General features: G+C 44.3%; 1 protein-coding gene across 5 annotated transcripts in view; it reads right to left on the minus strand.

Annotated features, from left to right (window-relative positions):
* CACNB4 (calcium voltage-gated channel auxiliary subunit beta 4) overlaps nucleotides 1–17,366 on the minus strand; it is a 111,616-nt gene that overhangs the window by 51,016 nt on the left and 43,234 nt on the right. Inside the window, exon 1 of one of the 5 annotated variants that reach the window (XM_080400085.1) lies at nucleotides 15,211–15,435. The exons of the other annotated variants lie outside the window; for them this stretch is intronic. Within the exon in view, the coding sequence (XP_080256211.1) occupies nucleotides 15,211–15,255 (45 nt within the window). The 5' untranslated portion in view covers nucleotides 15,256–15,435. Of the gene's footprint in view, nucleotides 1–15,210; nucleotides 15,436–17,366 lie in introns of those variants that run through there. 5 annotated transcript variants of the gene reach the window in all.

Below are 17,366 nucleotides of genomic sequence, written 5' to 3' on the forward strand. Positions count from 1 at the left end.
ACTCCTCTTCCTACTCAGGTAGCAACCCATACGGTGCTGCTCAAGCAGCTTGGCCAGCTCCCTGTGATCTGACAGGAGGAACGATAACAGCAGCTGCTGAAAGAGAAAATAATGGAGAAGAGCAGGATCTGGCTTGTTCCTCCTGGCAGCTGTAGCTCCTCTCTGGCAAAACCTCTCACAGCCAGGCTCTGTGTCAGCAGCACTGTTGCAATTCAGAGCAAAGGCAGAGAGGGACTTGCTCTAGAAGAAAGGAGCAAAATAAAATGAACGCAAAATAACCAAAAAACCCATATGCCTCTACAATCTCCAGAGACTGCAGCATGTACCCAGGCAGGCAGGCAGGCAGCCACTTGGGAAACCACTTTGCTGATTTCCTTCCTGAAAGGGTTTGATGGGGGAAAGCTGGTTGATCTTCCAGCTGCCGGGAAGTAGCTTTTTTTTTTTTTTTTTTTTTTTGTAAGTAATGCAGCAACTGCAGTTGGATTAAGACACAATACAACCGAAGGGAGGAATTATTTAATGGCTGGAAGAAATGAGCAAGAATCAGGACTTCTGGCCTGCAATTCCCTCAAATACATTAGTCTAGCTTCACTGAAACCTAGGCTCTCCTTTTGGTTTTACCCCTCAGTTCAGTTCTGCCCCCAAATTTCAGAGTAAATGGGTATAAGTAATTTCTATTTAGGCCAGATAGGTTTGAAAATGTTCAGCAAAATCAGCCTGAAAAGCAGGCTGTAATGGTTTCGGACATACCTCTTCACAGATCAGTTTTCAGCAAAACAACACTGCAGTGTTTTTATTTATTTACATCGTTGTTGTTATTCTAAGGATACAGACTAGGATTTCTGTATCTGTTAAGAGGTCAGGCCATTCAGAAAGGTAGCCTAGATTTATTAATTTTTTTGTTGTTAATTGAGGAATGTGAAATATTCAATTCTGATGCGAAATAGATCTCACATCTTTTATAATTTAAATTCTTGCTTATGAAGAAAGATACAAAATATCTGTGCAAAGTTACATTCTTTTGAGTGTATTTTCCCACTTGCATGCAGAGAACGTGGAACAAAAAAATCTTACAAACGGAAGCTTCCTTCTGCAGACAAGTCATCTATGGAAGTATGGTGGTTTTGTTTGTTACAGCCAAGCATTTTAGAAACAGATTTAAGTATTGAGCATATTACATAATAAAATTACTGTCACAATCATCCTTTAGATATCATGACTATAACTAAACTTGGTCATCACCAGGGGACACACACTGATGTAGTCAAAGACCTAAGACATCATGGTCTTAAAATGTTTAAAACCAATGGCTAAGGATTAATCTGAGTATTTTGAACCTGAAACTGTTCACAGGAGGAAGTACTGGATGTAGTAATCTTCTTCTGGACAACTCTCAAGTAGTAACAATGTATTCAGGAAAGCCTTCATCCTGCAAGTGTTTTTTTCCGCAGTATGCAAACTTTTTTTTTTTCCATCTTCCAAATGTATATAGTCCAGTCACTGGGAGGCATAACACCTCTTTCATGAAGCACAGTGCTTCACACATGAAATACACTGAAATATATGTCACTTTGAAGTTGTCAATTGAACAATTCTCCCATGCGGGTGCACTTTTATCTGCAGAGTACATACAGCACCAGCTACAACCTCCCTTTTTCAAAAAAACATCTCGGAAAATGAGAGGCTCAGAAAGAGCAAGAGGAATAACCAAACACATCAAGGACATGTTTGGACAGAGAGATACCAAAGTAACAGGGAAATTGCTTTCTCAAGGAATTGCTGGGGGAAATGGGATGAGGATGGAGGGGGACAGGACACACTACGTCATTCAAAACCCTGTGTACCAATTCCTGCACAATGTAAGCCTATACAGTACCTGAATGAGCTAGGAGGGTAGTAGTGGACACCTCTTGTTCAAAAATAAGAAAGAAAGATTTTGCAATTAAATGGAAAGGTGCAAATTTAATTCTAAGCCAACAAACTAACTAGGTGATCTTTAAGGTCCCTTCCAAGCCAAACCAAAAAGGAAACATTTGTCTGTGACATTCAGAACAGAGCAGTGGAGCTGAAAATTTAAGACGGTTCTTAAATATTATTATCAGTAAGACATCTTCAGCATATGTGTAACTAGTGCCAGCACCAGCACAAAAAGTGTCATTCAATGGCAAGTTTCAAAGCCTAAATCAACTTCTTAATTCCATTCAGCAAAACAACTTTTATTATCCACCACAACTCTATGAATTTCAAATGTACAACAGGAAATATTCCAGTCTGTGACTCTTCCTCTTACACTCCCACTCATACTGTATGTTTACATATAGCAGACCTAATCTATTAAAGGGAAGGATTACTTAATGCATCCTGAAACAAATCCACTCTAGGGTGTAACACAATAGCTATTCAACAATGTACTAAAACACTTCCTACCACTCTACTCCTTAGGACAGCAAGTAAAAAGTAACAGACAACAGTAATTAGCATGGAAAAACGTAGGGAGGCAAAGTATAATTCATTTGTCTGTTTTTCCATCTGTCAATATCCTGTTCATTTTCTAATAAGAGATCAATAAAAAATGCAGAGTTCCAATATTCCTGTTCTATGATGTGCAAAAAAGGTCTTGAGAACATTTTAACTAGAATAAGCACTAGAATGGGGATGAAGTTGCCTCTCTTATCTTGTCAGAAACTTTGAAAACAAGTAACACTTCAAAATGATTTTGCCCACTTTTTTTAACAGGCACTTCAGCAAGTACACTTTTAGTACATCTGCATATCAGTAAGGTCATTTTGCTTAAAGAACAAGGGCTCCTGTGAGGTGAGAGACTGCTATCGTTCCCGATTCACCAGTAGGTACACACATAAAATGACATCAGGTATCTCTGCTAAGCAGCTTTCTTGCACAGCCAGATCAATTCCCTCGTCTCCTGACACTCCGTTACGAGGAAACGAAGTGGTGATAGTAACTTTGCAAGATTAAAAAAAAATAAATAAATCTAAGATGAACAAAGTTGATCAAGGCATCTGGAGGGTAAAGAGACCACCACACATGGGGCTCCTGCCGGTTTACTCTCCTTGCAGCACTGACCTACAGCAACTAGTGCTTGCCACTTGCTTGCTTCTGGCTAGGTCAAACAGTCTTTCAGTAGCTCAGAAGGTAGCCCTGGCTGGTTGGGAGGCCTGAGACACACGGCAGGAACGCATCACGTTCCACCTCTGGGTCTTGGCAGTCTTGCCTGGAAATCCTGAAATACTATACAGTCATACAGTGACAGCGTGGGTGCCATTCAGCAGGACAAAGAAGAGATCCTCATTAGGAAGAAAACTTGCATGTCCTGCGGATCTGGCCCATTCTGGTATTCAGACATGAAAACAGTTGTGGAGAGACCTTTTTCCCAGGGGCTGAAACTTCCTTCTGCACGTGCGAAGACCAGCCCCCCAGTTCTCAAAGGCTGTACTAGAACACCAAGGAGAGGGTCTGGCATTCCATACATTAGTCCTGGTGCCAGAGTCCACAGAGCATCTGACACTGCAGTCCGGTAAGGGGGTACCATGCACAGCAGCAGACAGATTTCTGCTTATCAGCAAGGGAGAGTGTACACCAGGAGGCAGCTGGAAGCAGGACAAGTTCTTCTAGGTGTAGCACCAGCATTTAAGTCACAGAACATGCTCACAGTCATAAGATCACGCTGCAGATCATGCTCAGTAGCGCAGCTGCATCCCCACACTGGACAAACCTTTCATTAATCTAGCTTGAGTCAACAGCAAGGACTGCCTGGGTGGAGGCAGGATGAGTACAATTACAGCCTGCTGAATCACAGGTACTTCTCTTCCTAGCTTGGTGTCACTTGGAGACATATTTCTGTGGTATCTGTCATTCCTGGAGTGCAGTGGGTTTATTCTTGAGCTTTCATCATGCTGTTTAGGACAGAGCCCTTGGTGCCAGGAGCTGCTGCTAGGTTTGACAGAGAAGCAGCCTTTGCAAGGAAGAGCTAGCTGCCATCAGATTTTTTTCCTTGGTGAGGTTTTCTCTGCATTGGTCATAATTTAACCTTCTCTGCCAAAGAACGATGCCGAGGCTTGTTTTGTCAGAACCTGATGAGAGCACCACTAATTGTTCTGCAAAATAAAATTTTATCGTGGTAACTCAAGACCTACACACCTTAGCAGAGATTAACTGATGATTTTTTGGAATACATGATTTTTCCAGGCAAAAAGAGAGATACATTCTTCAGCGGATACTCCAATCACAGAAAGACTGTGGCTTAAAAATATTGTCAAGAAACCCTGCATGGAAAGGAGAAGTTTGTAAAGAAACAGAAAGGGGGGGGGGGGGTAACCATTAGAAAATTATTTTATTTACAGGGTTGCTACAGTAGGAGATCAAAGGATGAAAGGTTCTGAAAAAGCTTAGTTTAAACTAATATGCCAGAGCTTTTCAGATTACCCAGGTCTGTAAGCAGGAAGGGGGAACGGGAGGATACCTTGACCACTTCACCCTATAGCTTGTCCCACAGCAGTAAGAGCTGCAAAGGGCTCATTTATGGCCTTAATGGACATGGCTATTAACAAAAAATATAATAATCCCCCTGCCTCATACACTCTAAGAGCACCTAGTACAGCATCTACAGCAATACATTCTCAATGAAAACTTGACATTTATGATAATGCAATCACTAACTGTCATGCCATTGTACCAAGGACAAACAGCCCACGGGAGGAAGCAGAAAGAGCAAATCAGCTGAGCAGCGAGAGAGTTGATTTGCAGGGAAATGTCCCAGCACAGAAAAAAACAACAAGAGAGGACTCACAGAGAAAATGTATTTGGTATAAGCAGAATTTTCTCAAAATAGAAAGGCTTGTAAAGTTTTATATGAAGTGTTAACAGCTCATTCAAACGCGCACTTCACCACTTCAGTACTCAGCAAGATGATAGGGAGTATTTTTTCCTCATGATTTCTTCCATGTTGCTGTAATAAATCAAATCACTGCCAGGCTGCATTCCCCATGCTGGTGAAACAGCACAGCCAAATTGCTCCATCTCTGTAACTTACATAGCCTTTGTACTACTCGACTTTTTAGGAAAATAAACCCCCCCAAAAAAAACAGAAGAGGAGCCCTTATCACCCTCCTCCAGGGTTTTCTGGCTTTTCCATGCCCTTGTGAAAACTAAAATCCTCACAGACCTGTGAAGCACAGTAGACCCTGTAGCCCACCATTGCTGCTCTGAGCCCTTTTCTTAAAACCCGTTCTGACAAGGCTAGCTTTAGAGAAACAGAAAATGCAGATTAACATCTCGCATTGTGCATGCACAAAATCAGGCACTGCTGACTTCCTCCAGCTCTCTGTGCTGGGTGGGAAAGCTTGGCTAACTCTGGACGTATGGGTAATCCTCCAAATCAAAAATCAAGTTTACCTGATCAGCACCATGGGCTAGACAAAGATAGATAGGTGAGAACAAGACAGAGTCATCAGAACTTGCAGCTGGACACACACACCCTGCCACCTTCTCACCTCCCTTTCTGCTCTGGAAGTCCTCCTTCAACTTTCATAGAGCAACAGAATAGCTGAGGTTGAAAGGGACCTCCTGAGCCAACCCCCCCATATGTACATATATATACACATATGTATGTGTATATATAGACACAAACCCATCATCTGTTCAAAGTGAGTATGTTAGGAGCCGAGCCAATTTAAGGAAAGACAGAGCCTAAGAGGAAGGGAAGGTAGTGAAAGATGAAGGACCAAGGAGGAGGGGGCCTCAAAGTTATTCACCACATGCTAAACTACACTGCCTACCTGTGCTTGGAGGCACTTCCCTCTAACCCACCCAGCTGTCCACTTCTCCTCTCATTTCTCAAGAACCGCTCTCTTGTGCCTTCTCCAGAGAAGAAGTCCCTTCCGATGTCCAGTAATGCAGAGCAAAACCAGTGCACCAGCACATGAGCCAGTAAGCTTTAATGGGGCAAGGGAGCTACAGTCCAATCCTTCTTTTCTTTGGTTTATGAAACAAACAGTGAAAAGTTCCCTCCAAGCCATGCTCCCAAACAGCTTCATATATAGATGATGCTACATCAGGTGTGACTGGCAGGCAGCTAAACTCATTTGGCATGCACGGGTCCATGACCTGAAAGATGTCGTGAGTGAAGAGAATCAAGATGCCCACTAGCAACAGACCCCTCCTGAAAGAGGAAACCTACCTATTAACAGGCTGTTACCCTCCTCACTGTGCTCCATGCAGAAGCACAAACTTACTGCACCTGAATATAAGTAAATGTTCAAGACACGGAAAGAAGGAAGGGACATGGCAAAATGAGCCACTCAAGAACTGAAATCAGTACGCTGTTGGCATGAAAACCAGCAACAAAGTACTGTTGAAAAATACAAATCACGATGTGATGAAAGTTTGCAAGCAAATATTGACACCACCTGTGATCCCTACAGAACTCAGCATTCAGCCAGCTAAATGATATTTTGAAATTAATTACTGGATTCCAAATGACCACGAACAGTGTTCAGGCTTGTCCTGTTTGTAAAATAATCTGCATTTGTGTAAGTTGCTGACTTTTAAAAACAGGCTCCACTATCTCTGTAAATACATCCTCAATGGAAAAAATCTAACAGCTCAGTATCTCGCATGCTGAATGTGTTTTAGGGAGATAGGGAAGCAACCCATGACAACAACAAATCCTAGGTTAAGCTTCTTCCCTTGTTATTTATTATTCCTATGATGTGTTCCTTCAGCACCAAGAGCCACACTCCTCCCTCACATGCCCTTGATCCCAGGGAGAGCTGTTTATGCTTCCCAGCAGCAGCATTTTCTTAAGCACTGGCAAATTTTTAAAGCAATCTACAATCCAGGATCAGCACATTTGTGAGAAGCCCTTGTCATTTTGGCTGCACTCCGTGGTCATTCAAGAGTTCACCAGAAGGAATCCAAAAGCAGGAGTAAAACCATAGTTAATTACACACTTTAGTCCTTTATATGAACAAACAATATTACTAAAAACACACTATCCCCATCAAGTGAGCTCTTACTTGCAGTTGAAATTGAAAACACAGTTAGCTATTCCTCATCGTTTCTATTGTTTAGATGACTCAAAGCTTTTTTCCCCTCCATTTTAATGTATTTTTGCTGAAAAAAATACCTCTATGCAAACAGCAGGCAGTAAATTGTAAAAATTATTTACGATTCTTACTGAAAGTTTTATTTGACTACCATACTATCAAATCACAACATCATATTTAACGAACAGAGGATCTGAGTAAGACAGAAAACCATTTTCATGTAAGCACAAAACATTAGACATGATGAGAATAGCTGATGTTGTGGTAGTAGTAGGACTTTGGGAATTTTAGGAGGAAAAACCTAAGCAAAAACACCCAAGCAAACCTCAGAACAGAAAACAAGCTAACTTTGCAACTCCTGTCAGACAGCCCTCTATACAAAAGAAAATTGTTAGGCAGATGATGATTCTTTAGTTGAGGCAATCTATTAAGAAGTAATAGAAATGAAAAGAGATTTGAAACTGTCAAAAACACACAAACGCTTTGATCATATAAAAGCCAAATCTCAGTGAGAATTGAGGAAACATAATGGGCAGAGGATAATCTCTTTTTACCAGAAATTGTCAACTATGTTCCCAGTCAAGACAGACTTCACATTTGAAACTAAAAATCCTACATAAACAAACAGCAAGTAGATAACTGGTAGAAGTTAGGCAAATGATCCTGGAATGACTAGGTCCTGATGACATTACTCACCCTTTTTGGATTAAACATTTGAAAAGTTAACTAATTCAAATGAAAAAGAAAGAACAGCTATGCTTGAAGAGAAGCTGAGTGTTACCAACAAATGAATGGCACTGCAAACGCTGTTCTCTCAGTTCACGTACACATCCATGGTCTCTCAGAGGAGTAACAGAAAGGAAATCCAACTGCCTCCTACTGATGACCAGCCCCACAACTGATGGTCTTACAAGACCACCCACCCACTGTTTTATAAAAGCAAATCTCCCAAAGAAGGGCAGCTTCAGCAGTCTTCATCTCACTTCCCTTCTTGTCACCAACCACAAGGAAAACTCAGCGTCTCACAGACGGTCTGTACGACTGGGTACTCGGCATGTTCCCTCTGCAGTCTTACCCTATAATTAATTTTACCTATAAACCAATCAAAGATTTTGCAAGTATGGAAATGGAAACTCCTCTGTGCACTGTAAAGAGTGCGTGTATCACCAGGCTTTCCACCACCAGAGAATCCTGCTGGCAAGCATGCTGGGAAAAAAAAGAAAAATGTGTTGACTCTCACTTGCAGCCTTCATCCCTGCCTGTTAAATCCATCAATCCATATAAAATGACAATCAGATCTCGAGAATCTGATCTAGACTACCAACTTTCAATATTCAGCCTGAAAATTTCAGACGAGACCTGTGGAAACGATATACCTAATAACCACCAAAACCCCTCTAACCCCACTGAAAGTCTCAGATTTTATTTGACAGCTGCATGAAGCCTCCTGCTTGGTCTCAGCTGCCTGCAGGACAGCTATGTTCTATCAAACCAACTGGCTATAACAAAACTCGCTACAGTAACTGGCTCTGGGATAGCAGAAAGGTGACAAATACTGCAGGCAAAGAATGAATTTCAGAAGAGAGTGCAAGTGAAGGCCTATGACTACCCCTTCCCAAGGACAGTCCGTCAGGCTGTCATTTCCCTTTGAGAGGGGTAAGAAGCCACGATACACCAGCTGCCACTCTAAATGTATTCGCTATATAAACAGTGGACCAAACGTTTTGGGCTGCAGCTTCTGCACGGATCTACAGTTACTGCAAGCAATGCTGCAGAATACTTTGTAAGTAAATGGAATGCAAAGCACAAGCCTTTAAAATTACACTAACTGGAAGAGTTTTGTAGAATAATCACCAAAGAGACAGGATGAAAAATACACAATTCATTTATATCCCATTCTCAACCTATGACAACTGAGAAGGTGTATAAAGCAAGCAAAGGCCACCTTTCCTTCTCCTTTAGAGATCAGAGAGGTACCATGCAGAAATCCAATCAATATTTGAATATGAGCTTCCCTGACATGGTTTGGTTTTCTATGATCACATTTTTCTACTTGAGCAGCACCCAGAGATGTTCTTGTCTTAGCTGCCCTGAGAAAAAGTGTACACTAGCAACAGAAGGAATGACTACTGTGAAGAGTAATGTCAATGAACTAGAGAAAGGGAGTGGAGTACACTATTCTCAAAATACTGACACTGACCATTTGTGTGGTGAATTAATTGCATTTTCCTCCTATTCCAATCACCTCTTTCCTAAAAATTCTCAGCAATGCTCTCAATTATATGCAATAACTGGAGACAAAACCTACAGATCAGCATGGATTTTACACAGACGTCACATCAAACTTTTGTATAGTGGAATGAATATTGCCCTGCATCACAGCGGTCTCCTTTCTGGCTCCTGCAGCATACACATGCTGTCATCAAGATGTGGTACCACCACAATTTGTACCACTGGTTAACAATACACTGGACTCCAAGCAGAGCCTTCTACCCTAATGTATGACCTAAAGCCATGCTGATGAAATTCGTATCTGTCACCACACATATTGCCAGTACGATAATGCTATATGCTGTAATGATATGCTATATATTGCACTGCCAGCCACAATTTCTCAACTCCCTGCTACAGCCCTGATACGCCAGGGGTGTAGAAACTGCTACAGAGTTCAGGAAAGCTTCTGCATGCACAGTCCTTCTCGCTGCCCTTTTTTTGGCAAACTGTGTGAACATTAGCTACCAGGGTCAGTCTCACCAGTGTTTAGTTCCTATAAACACCAAAGGACTTTCATAATCTAAAATGCTTTTGTGGATCTGGGCATGAGTCCCACCAAAAGCGTTTATCTAAAGCTTGGTGATAGACTCTGAACTTGTATAGTATCTTTGATTGAAACACACCACCCTGGCTTACAAACCATTAAAAAAAAAAAGTCCCGCTTGCCTGGCATACTAAGTCCCCTTTAGCATCAGCAGTAGACAGCTGGCTGCAGACGCAGGGACGAGAAGAGCCCAAGGGAAACCAGAGCAGGGTTAGATGCAGGCTAAACAGCTAAGAAAAGGCATGAAAAGAAGGTGCACATATGGCTTAGGAGCAGGAGACTATGCTGGAGAAAAAGCAAAGAGGTAAACACAGTTAACAAAAAGACCTACTACAACAGAGCTGTATAGGGCAAGAAAAGACCACCTTTCCTCCTCCTTTAGAGATCAGGGAGGTACCACACAGAAATCCAATCAAAAAAGACAGGCAGAAGATGAAGGCATAAATTGAACGTCACCTTAAATGACATGAAACCAAGGAGGAAGAAGATGGCTGGAACGAGAAACACTGGCATTATTAAGCAGAAAGGCACATGGAGCGAGTGCTGCAGGCTGTCACCGGCTCCCACTGAGCAGTGACGCTGCACAGCACCCTCGCTCCCACACAGGCACCACCACAGCCATGCAACAGGGGCTTCTCGCCCAAGTTGGCTCCCCAGCTCTGCCCACACCAAGCCCCGGCTAATCCTGTGCCAGGCCACCCCTTGGACCCTCTTCGCTCTTTTTCCTGATGCAAAACCAACTGAACTTCTAAAAGGCAGCTATTTCCAACAGCTCTGATAACTGATTCAAGTACACAAGATAAAGCCTCTCACATGTTGACAACCATTAAACTTACACCTTGTGAGAAGTGCAGAAAACCATTTCACATGCTCAGGTGTTGCTCTGAAATGACTGCTTTGGAGATATAGATATGAACAAGCAATCTAAAAGGGATCAGTCGGATAGTTCTGCAGGTGCAAAAAGGCTGACACTTACTTACAGTGGGTGTCATTCCTGATCATTTGCTGGGGCTGGGAAGGACTCCGCATTAGAGGTAGTTGTTGCTAATTCATGGAGAGAATTTTTCAATTAGATAGTGTTTTAATGGAAAATGTAATTTTACAGAAAAAGCAATTTCTTAAGAGAAAGTTTCATTGAAGTTTGTTTCTGAAAAAGATGGAGTCTTTACTGAAACCAAAAAGCACTGGGAAATTCTGGACTGACATATCAAGCAGCATTCAGATCTTTCCCTGCCACAAACAGACATACACCTGTTAGCTCACAGCTGTGAAGGTGAAACAGTATTATTTGCTTACCCAACGGACCTCGCTGTGTTAAGTCCCCTGTGCTAATGGGGTTTTATGTCTTATTCTCTTATCAAGAGTGCAAGACATACTTCTCTGCAAGGCAAACAAGCTTTCATTCCAAAAGGGTGACTGTTTAGAACTACCCAGAGCACTAAAACAAAGCCCTCAAAACTCCCAAAATCACAGGGCAGGCTAACAAAAAAGGCAAAAATCTTCACTGGGAAGATCGTTCTCTCTAGGGTCATGCACCTTCCATCACCTGAAAGCCTGCAGTTTTTGTGGTTCATTACAAGGGTACTGGTGCCTGCAAAAGTTGTCTGCTTCCGTATCTCTGCACCTCTTTTTTTTTTTTTCAACGTGGCAACTAATTTTTGTCTACAATCACTGGTAGGTTTTTCTTCAGCTTCAACAGTGTAATTTTCCTCCTCCAAAAAGCCTCACACTAGCTAGTGCATCATCTACTTCACATTAATCATCACAGCTGGTAATGGATTGTAATACCCATGCACACACTCATTTCTTTATATATACATAAATAAAAATATGTAGTTCGCATATATTTTATACATACACACACATACTAACACCCTATAATACTAGCTTCAATTACAAAAATAACGTAGCTATCTGTTCACTGTTAAAAATCGTCACGTTTGTTCCAGGTTTTAAAAGGAAAATTTCACCTGCATACTTCTACAGTGTCCTCTTAATCAGTTAATCTGTATATTATCTACCAGAAGATATTAGGCATAAATTCAGTAGCTACCTCAGTTTCCCTTTCTTTTCCAACAGCAAGCATGTGCCTCTGTGTAAGTACCATACACTGAGGGTTCATCTTTTCCTCCAACACAAATTAAATTTGAAAGGTACACACAGGACTTACAATGGGTACAGGTTTATTACTGAAAAAAGCCTTATAATGGATATCTGAAGTCCTGTGCCATTCAGCTGATTTCTAACTGTAACACCACTAGGTTAGTTTGAAGCAGTTCAGAGGCACTCGGCAACACACATCTATTTCAGTCTGTCAAAGATCAACAAAGGTTAACCCTCGATCACAACTGCTGCTCTTCTCTCTGCTTTCATCAATAAGGAACAGATACACCCTGACAAAGCAGTCTGCTAGCTAATATCTTTACATTGCAGGGACAAATCCCAAGGAAGGAGGGTGAGTGGATTTTCATTTTGGCTCTGTCATTAGAGCTAGGCACAGCTTTAGCTCCTACCACATCTCCACGGAAGCCCTGCCTGGGAGAGTGCCTAAAGCACGCTCAGCAGCCGCACTGGCCAGGCGCACCCCAGAGCAGCTGCCTGCCCAGCCAGGGGCTGAGACAGACCTGAGCCAACACTGCTTAGCCCACCAGGTTGCAACAGCTTTCTTCTACTTCAGACGTGCTTGCACCAGGATTTCCATCAGAGAAAAGACAGAGTGAACCTGGTCCACTTACAAAGTCATGAAAGCTGGGATAAAAAATATAATGATATGTTACCTCTTATTTCTTGCCATGAATATTAGGCTGTATGGGTTTTATAAGGGCAAATGCCTACTTTAGGAAGATGTTACTGTACCAGAATGACTCATCTTGATATGGTTTATTTTATGCTAGAAGCATGGCAAATAGCACAAGTCCTCGATCACATCTCCCTGCGCTTCAGGGAATGAAAGAGAACATACAGTATACAAGCTCGTAGTTCCTTCAGTTCACTAGCTGCACAGCACCTGGGCTAAGCCTTCCAGGTCCTAAACCCCAGAACAATACAGAGGCCTTTTCTTTAATCTTTGTACGCTCACAGTTATTTTCTCTTAACCACAGGGAACCAGTGTTCTACCCTTGATTGGTTTTTCACTGTATTAATTCTATTGCGTTGGCTCTCTCTGGCTTGGAAATAATATTCATATGACCCATCAGGCTACCTGTTTGCCAGAATATTGTTGTCTCAGCAAGGATTCTCAATTCATGAGCCAGAATCCAAAACAATAATAAGGTGTAATGTTTTAAGGGTTCAGAAGCATAAAGCAAACAAACACTTGGGGGATTTTATCTGCGTTGTGTCTAAGCCTTTGGGGTTTATGGCCTCTAGCTTTTCCATATGACCATGAGATCTAGATTGCTTTTAGGGTTTGATGGTCTGGGTTTTGAGGGGTTTTTTGTTAATGAAAGCTGAGATTCTCACATATTCTCACGATTCCAGAAGTCTATCAAAAACATTCTCAAGTACTGAGAGACTGTAAAATTACAAAAGCTGTAAGCAACATTATCATGAACTAGTTACACTGAGTATTAAGGAACCTGGAAACAAATTCTTCATCCCAGTCCTTCAAAGTGGACAGCTAAACCATTCCTCTCGTCTGTTTACTAACACGATTCTTACAGTACAAAGCCTAACACAGATCTTTATGTAACAGGTAGGTCTCTGGTCTTCTATCATGAGAACTGCTTTTCCCAAATAATGTTCTTGGAAGAAATCAGCAGGGCTTTCCTGAAATACGTGGAGTTAAGCATCTCAGAAGCACCCCCAAATCCCACTAGACATTTATCTGCATTCTCTAGTAAACTTTAAAATCTGGCTTTTATAGATGAAGCATCTATTCTACCGCAACCACTATTCCAGCAAGTTAAGAGTTCTCAGCCATGCTAATATACTTTTAATTTGTCTTCTTCAGCGCATATTAATACTTTGCTGAAAGACACTATGCCAGCACAAGTCAGATTCAGAACTGAGACCAGTTCTGAAGAATTCATGCTCTGCCTTACAAACGCCTGGTTTACAGAAACATCCAGCTGGATCCTAAAACACAGCCCTAAAGGAACCAACACACTCATATGCACTTGGCACAGCAGCTTGTAAGCAGCAGTGAGAGAAAACACACAACACAAATTAACATACACATACTAAAAAGGCAGTAATTTCTGAACTGACCCAAAGCAGTAGAGTTTTGAAATAACGCAAATACATAGTGCTGAAGGATTCAAATACACACTGTTTCCTCTCAGCACAGTTTACTGCATAGTACTGAATTTCAATTCTGCACAGTTGCGGTTCCCCTCCCTCTGAAGTAAACAGATTCTAAACCAAGTTGCTCGTATGAGGCAACATGTACACAGATTACACTTCCCAGTCCTAGACCAACACGACCTCATTGTCAGGCGAGGAAACAAGCCTCCCCTGAAGCGATACGGGACCTTGTCCATTCTCCTGGGGATACCACATCATACGATACATACGTCTGCATTGACGTACACTCTATTTTATGTTACAATCTGTGTATTTTACGAGCTGGCCACAACGCCTTATGTAACAGATCCCTGTTTAATATGGAACAGTGTGTTTATTGCCGTGGCAATCCCAGCAGTTTCCCTCGCCCCGAGTAATTCTGCCCCACGGGGCTCCTGCACAGCTGCGGCCGGAAGGAAAAGCCACTGGGACAACCGCCGCCACCGCTTCTGATCCTGGGCGTCAAGCTCCGGCCACGGTAACGGGGCACCCTCCGTGCTGCCAGAGAACCATTTTGTGAGGGATGTCACCAGCCTCCCAGCAAGGCTGCTCCAGGCTGGGGGCAGGCGACGGGATAATCGTTTCCCAACGAACAAGACCAACCTGTCCCGGCTGCTTTTGGCCAAGACAGACGCCGTCACCCCGGGGCGATGCCTCGGCCACCGCGGCACCTGCACGGCCGCTTTGTTAACACACCGAACGCGCCCCGCTGACGCTGCCCAGGGTACGGCCGACACCGGCGGCAGCCCGGCAACTTGCGCCGCCGTTCCGTCAGACACCAGCGCTGCCGGCAGCAGCGCTCCACGCCACGCCGCTGCACCCAGGGGAGCGGGAGCCGGCGCTGCCCGCCCCGGGGCGCGCCTGCCCACGGCTGCGGGAGCACAGGCGCGGCTGACCGATGGCAAGCTCTGCCGGGACCCCAAAATACAGCCGCTCCCCCGCGAATTATGTAACGGAGGGAGCACTTCGGGTGGCTCCGGCCGGCGCACGCCACCTCCGGTAACGGAGCCTGGGGGGCGCGGGGCCGCCCCCCTTGGCACTCACCGCCTCCGAGTCTTCAAATCCATGCAGGTACAAATTGTCGTACATGGAGGTCCGCTGACGCCGGGCGCCTCTCTGGGTGCGGAACCGGCGCTGCGAGGCGCCGCGGGGGAGGGCGAGCGGCGGCGGGAGGCCTCTGCGGCGGCGGGGCCGAGCCTGCCCTCTCAGCGCTGCGGACGCCCCAGCCGCGCGGCGCCGCCTCCCGCGCCCACCGCCGCCGCAGGTGCCCTGCCGCCGCCGCGCCGCCCCGCAGCCCCCCCCGCGGCCCGCTCCCCGCGCCGCCGCGCCCCATTGGCTGCGCCGCGCCAGCGCCGCGCCGCCATTGGCTGTGCCGCGCCGCTACCGCCGCCGCCGAGCGGGCGGCCCCCAGCACCGCTGCCCCCTGCCGCCGCCTCGGCATCCGCCTCGGGGCGCCCGGCCACGGCCCTCGGGCTGCCTGCCGCCCGGCCGCCTCTCGCCGCGGGGCCTGAGGGGGAGCGAGGCGGCGCAGGTACCGGGGGCACTTCTTCCTTTCCTTCCTTTCGCACAGCCTCACTTCTTCAAGAGCCCGGAGCACAGCGGCTCATTCCTGAGGAGAAACACCCCTCCCGCAGACTCCCCGCAAGGTGTGGAAACAAGCAAGCCAAACCCTAAACGATAAGAATTAAAAGAATCCAAGTTTGGGCCTTATTTACAATGAAATTCAAAAACAGGTTTCTAAAACGGCTCCTACTGGAGCGCCGATGCTGAAGTTCCTGGTTCCACCCCTCATTTCGGGCTTGCTTCCGTGGGGTATCAGCCACGCGCAGCTGTACCTCACAGTATGCTGGTGAGATGGGCAAACCTCATTCCACGGGTGAAGAAACCACATCCAGAGAAGCTAATGGACTAAGGGAGTCAGTCACAGAGCAAGGGAACTGCAAAGCCAGCCCTTCACCTGCACGTCTCCTGACTTCCCATCTCGTATGCTTAAGCACCAAATGCTTCTCCTTCCCGGAACATCAGAACTTGTGCTGTGTACAGCCCTACGTGATTAAAAAAGTAAATAAAGAATTAAAAAAAAATAATTACACAGAAATTATTCATAATTTACTTCTTATTCTTATTAAAACAATTATTTTAAATCTCAGCTTCAGTGCAATCTGGTCTGACATCTCTCCAGTCACAAACACTTCGTCTTTTCCATGTGCTTCATCTACTGTTCCTTCCAAAGGCTTAATTTAGTTCTGCAAAGTTACTGCTGATCACTTGCAAAGTGTCTAAAAGACATGTGAAGCAAAGCTGAAGGTCTTACTTTCCCCATATATACAATTCTTGGAACCAGGAACTTCAGCATCGGCGCTCCAGTAGGAGCCGTTTTAGAAATCTGTTTTTGAATTTCAAAACAATATCAAAGATTCCCCAAAGTTTTATATCTTACTCCCAATTTACCTCTACCCCTATGTCCTCCACGCATTCCTTGCTTCTGTCCATATAACCTCCTGGTTTGAAAGACCTTAAGTATTACATCTAGAGGAAGCATAGTCCCACTGATGATCAAGAGAAGAATCGGATAGTTAAAGTTTAGGTCTCTTGAAGTGCTTTCCGGGATCAAGTCCTCAGTCTATGAGCTCTTCCAAAAACCACCAACTCCATCTCTAGCCCCGTCCAATGAGCTCATTGCCAGTGTCAAGCCAACAAACAAAATAGAGCAAGGAGTAGTTAATAATGAATCTCTGATGGATTTTCAGTGGCCTATTTCAAACAGACAGCACTTCTGTCAGACCGCTCCTGGCAGAACAGTTGCTCAGATGATGGAAACTACCTCTACAACTGATGCTAACTTGCTCTTCCTGGCCATCTCAACCAAGTGTGGAACAGCCCCAGAGACTGAGCAGCAGTTCCTCCTACCCGAGGGTCATCCTTCCAGACACTCTGGGGCCGAAGAACACAGCAAGCATGTTTTGGCGCACTTCATGGTGGTCTGAGCAAGGCTGTTCAGATGGAGGAGGATTTCAGCTTCTAAGACTGTCTTTAAAATTCTCATTAAACCCCCTATACAGGCATTAATGGATCAATTTTTAGGGCCTGTGCTACGGAGCAGGTCCCTTCCTCTCCCCACCTTGAAGATCTGTGCTGTTACAAATTTAAAGAAATAAATACATTGTTGGTGGGAGACTATTAAAATTTAAAACAAGAAG

This window comes from Falco punctatus (genome assembly GCF_963210335.1).
Source record: "Falco punctatus genome assembly, chromosome: 8".
NCBI lineage: Eukaryota > Metazoa > Chordata > Aves > Falconiformes > Falconidae > Falco > Falco punctatus.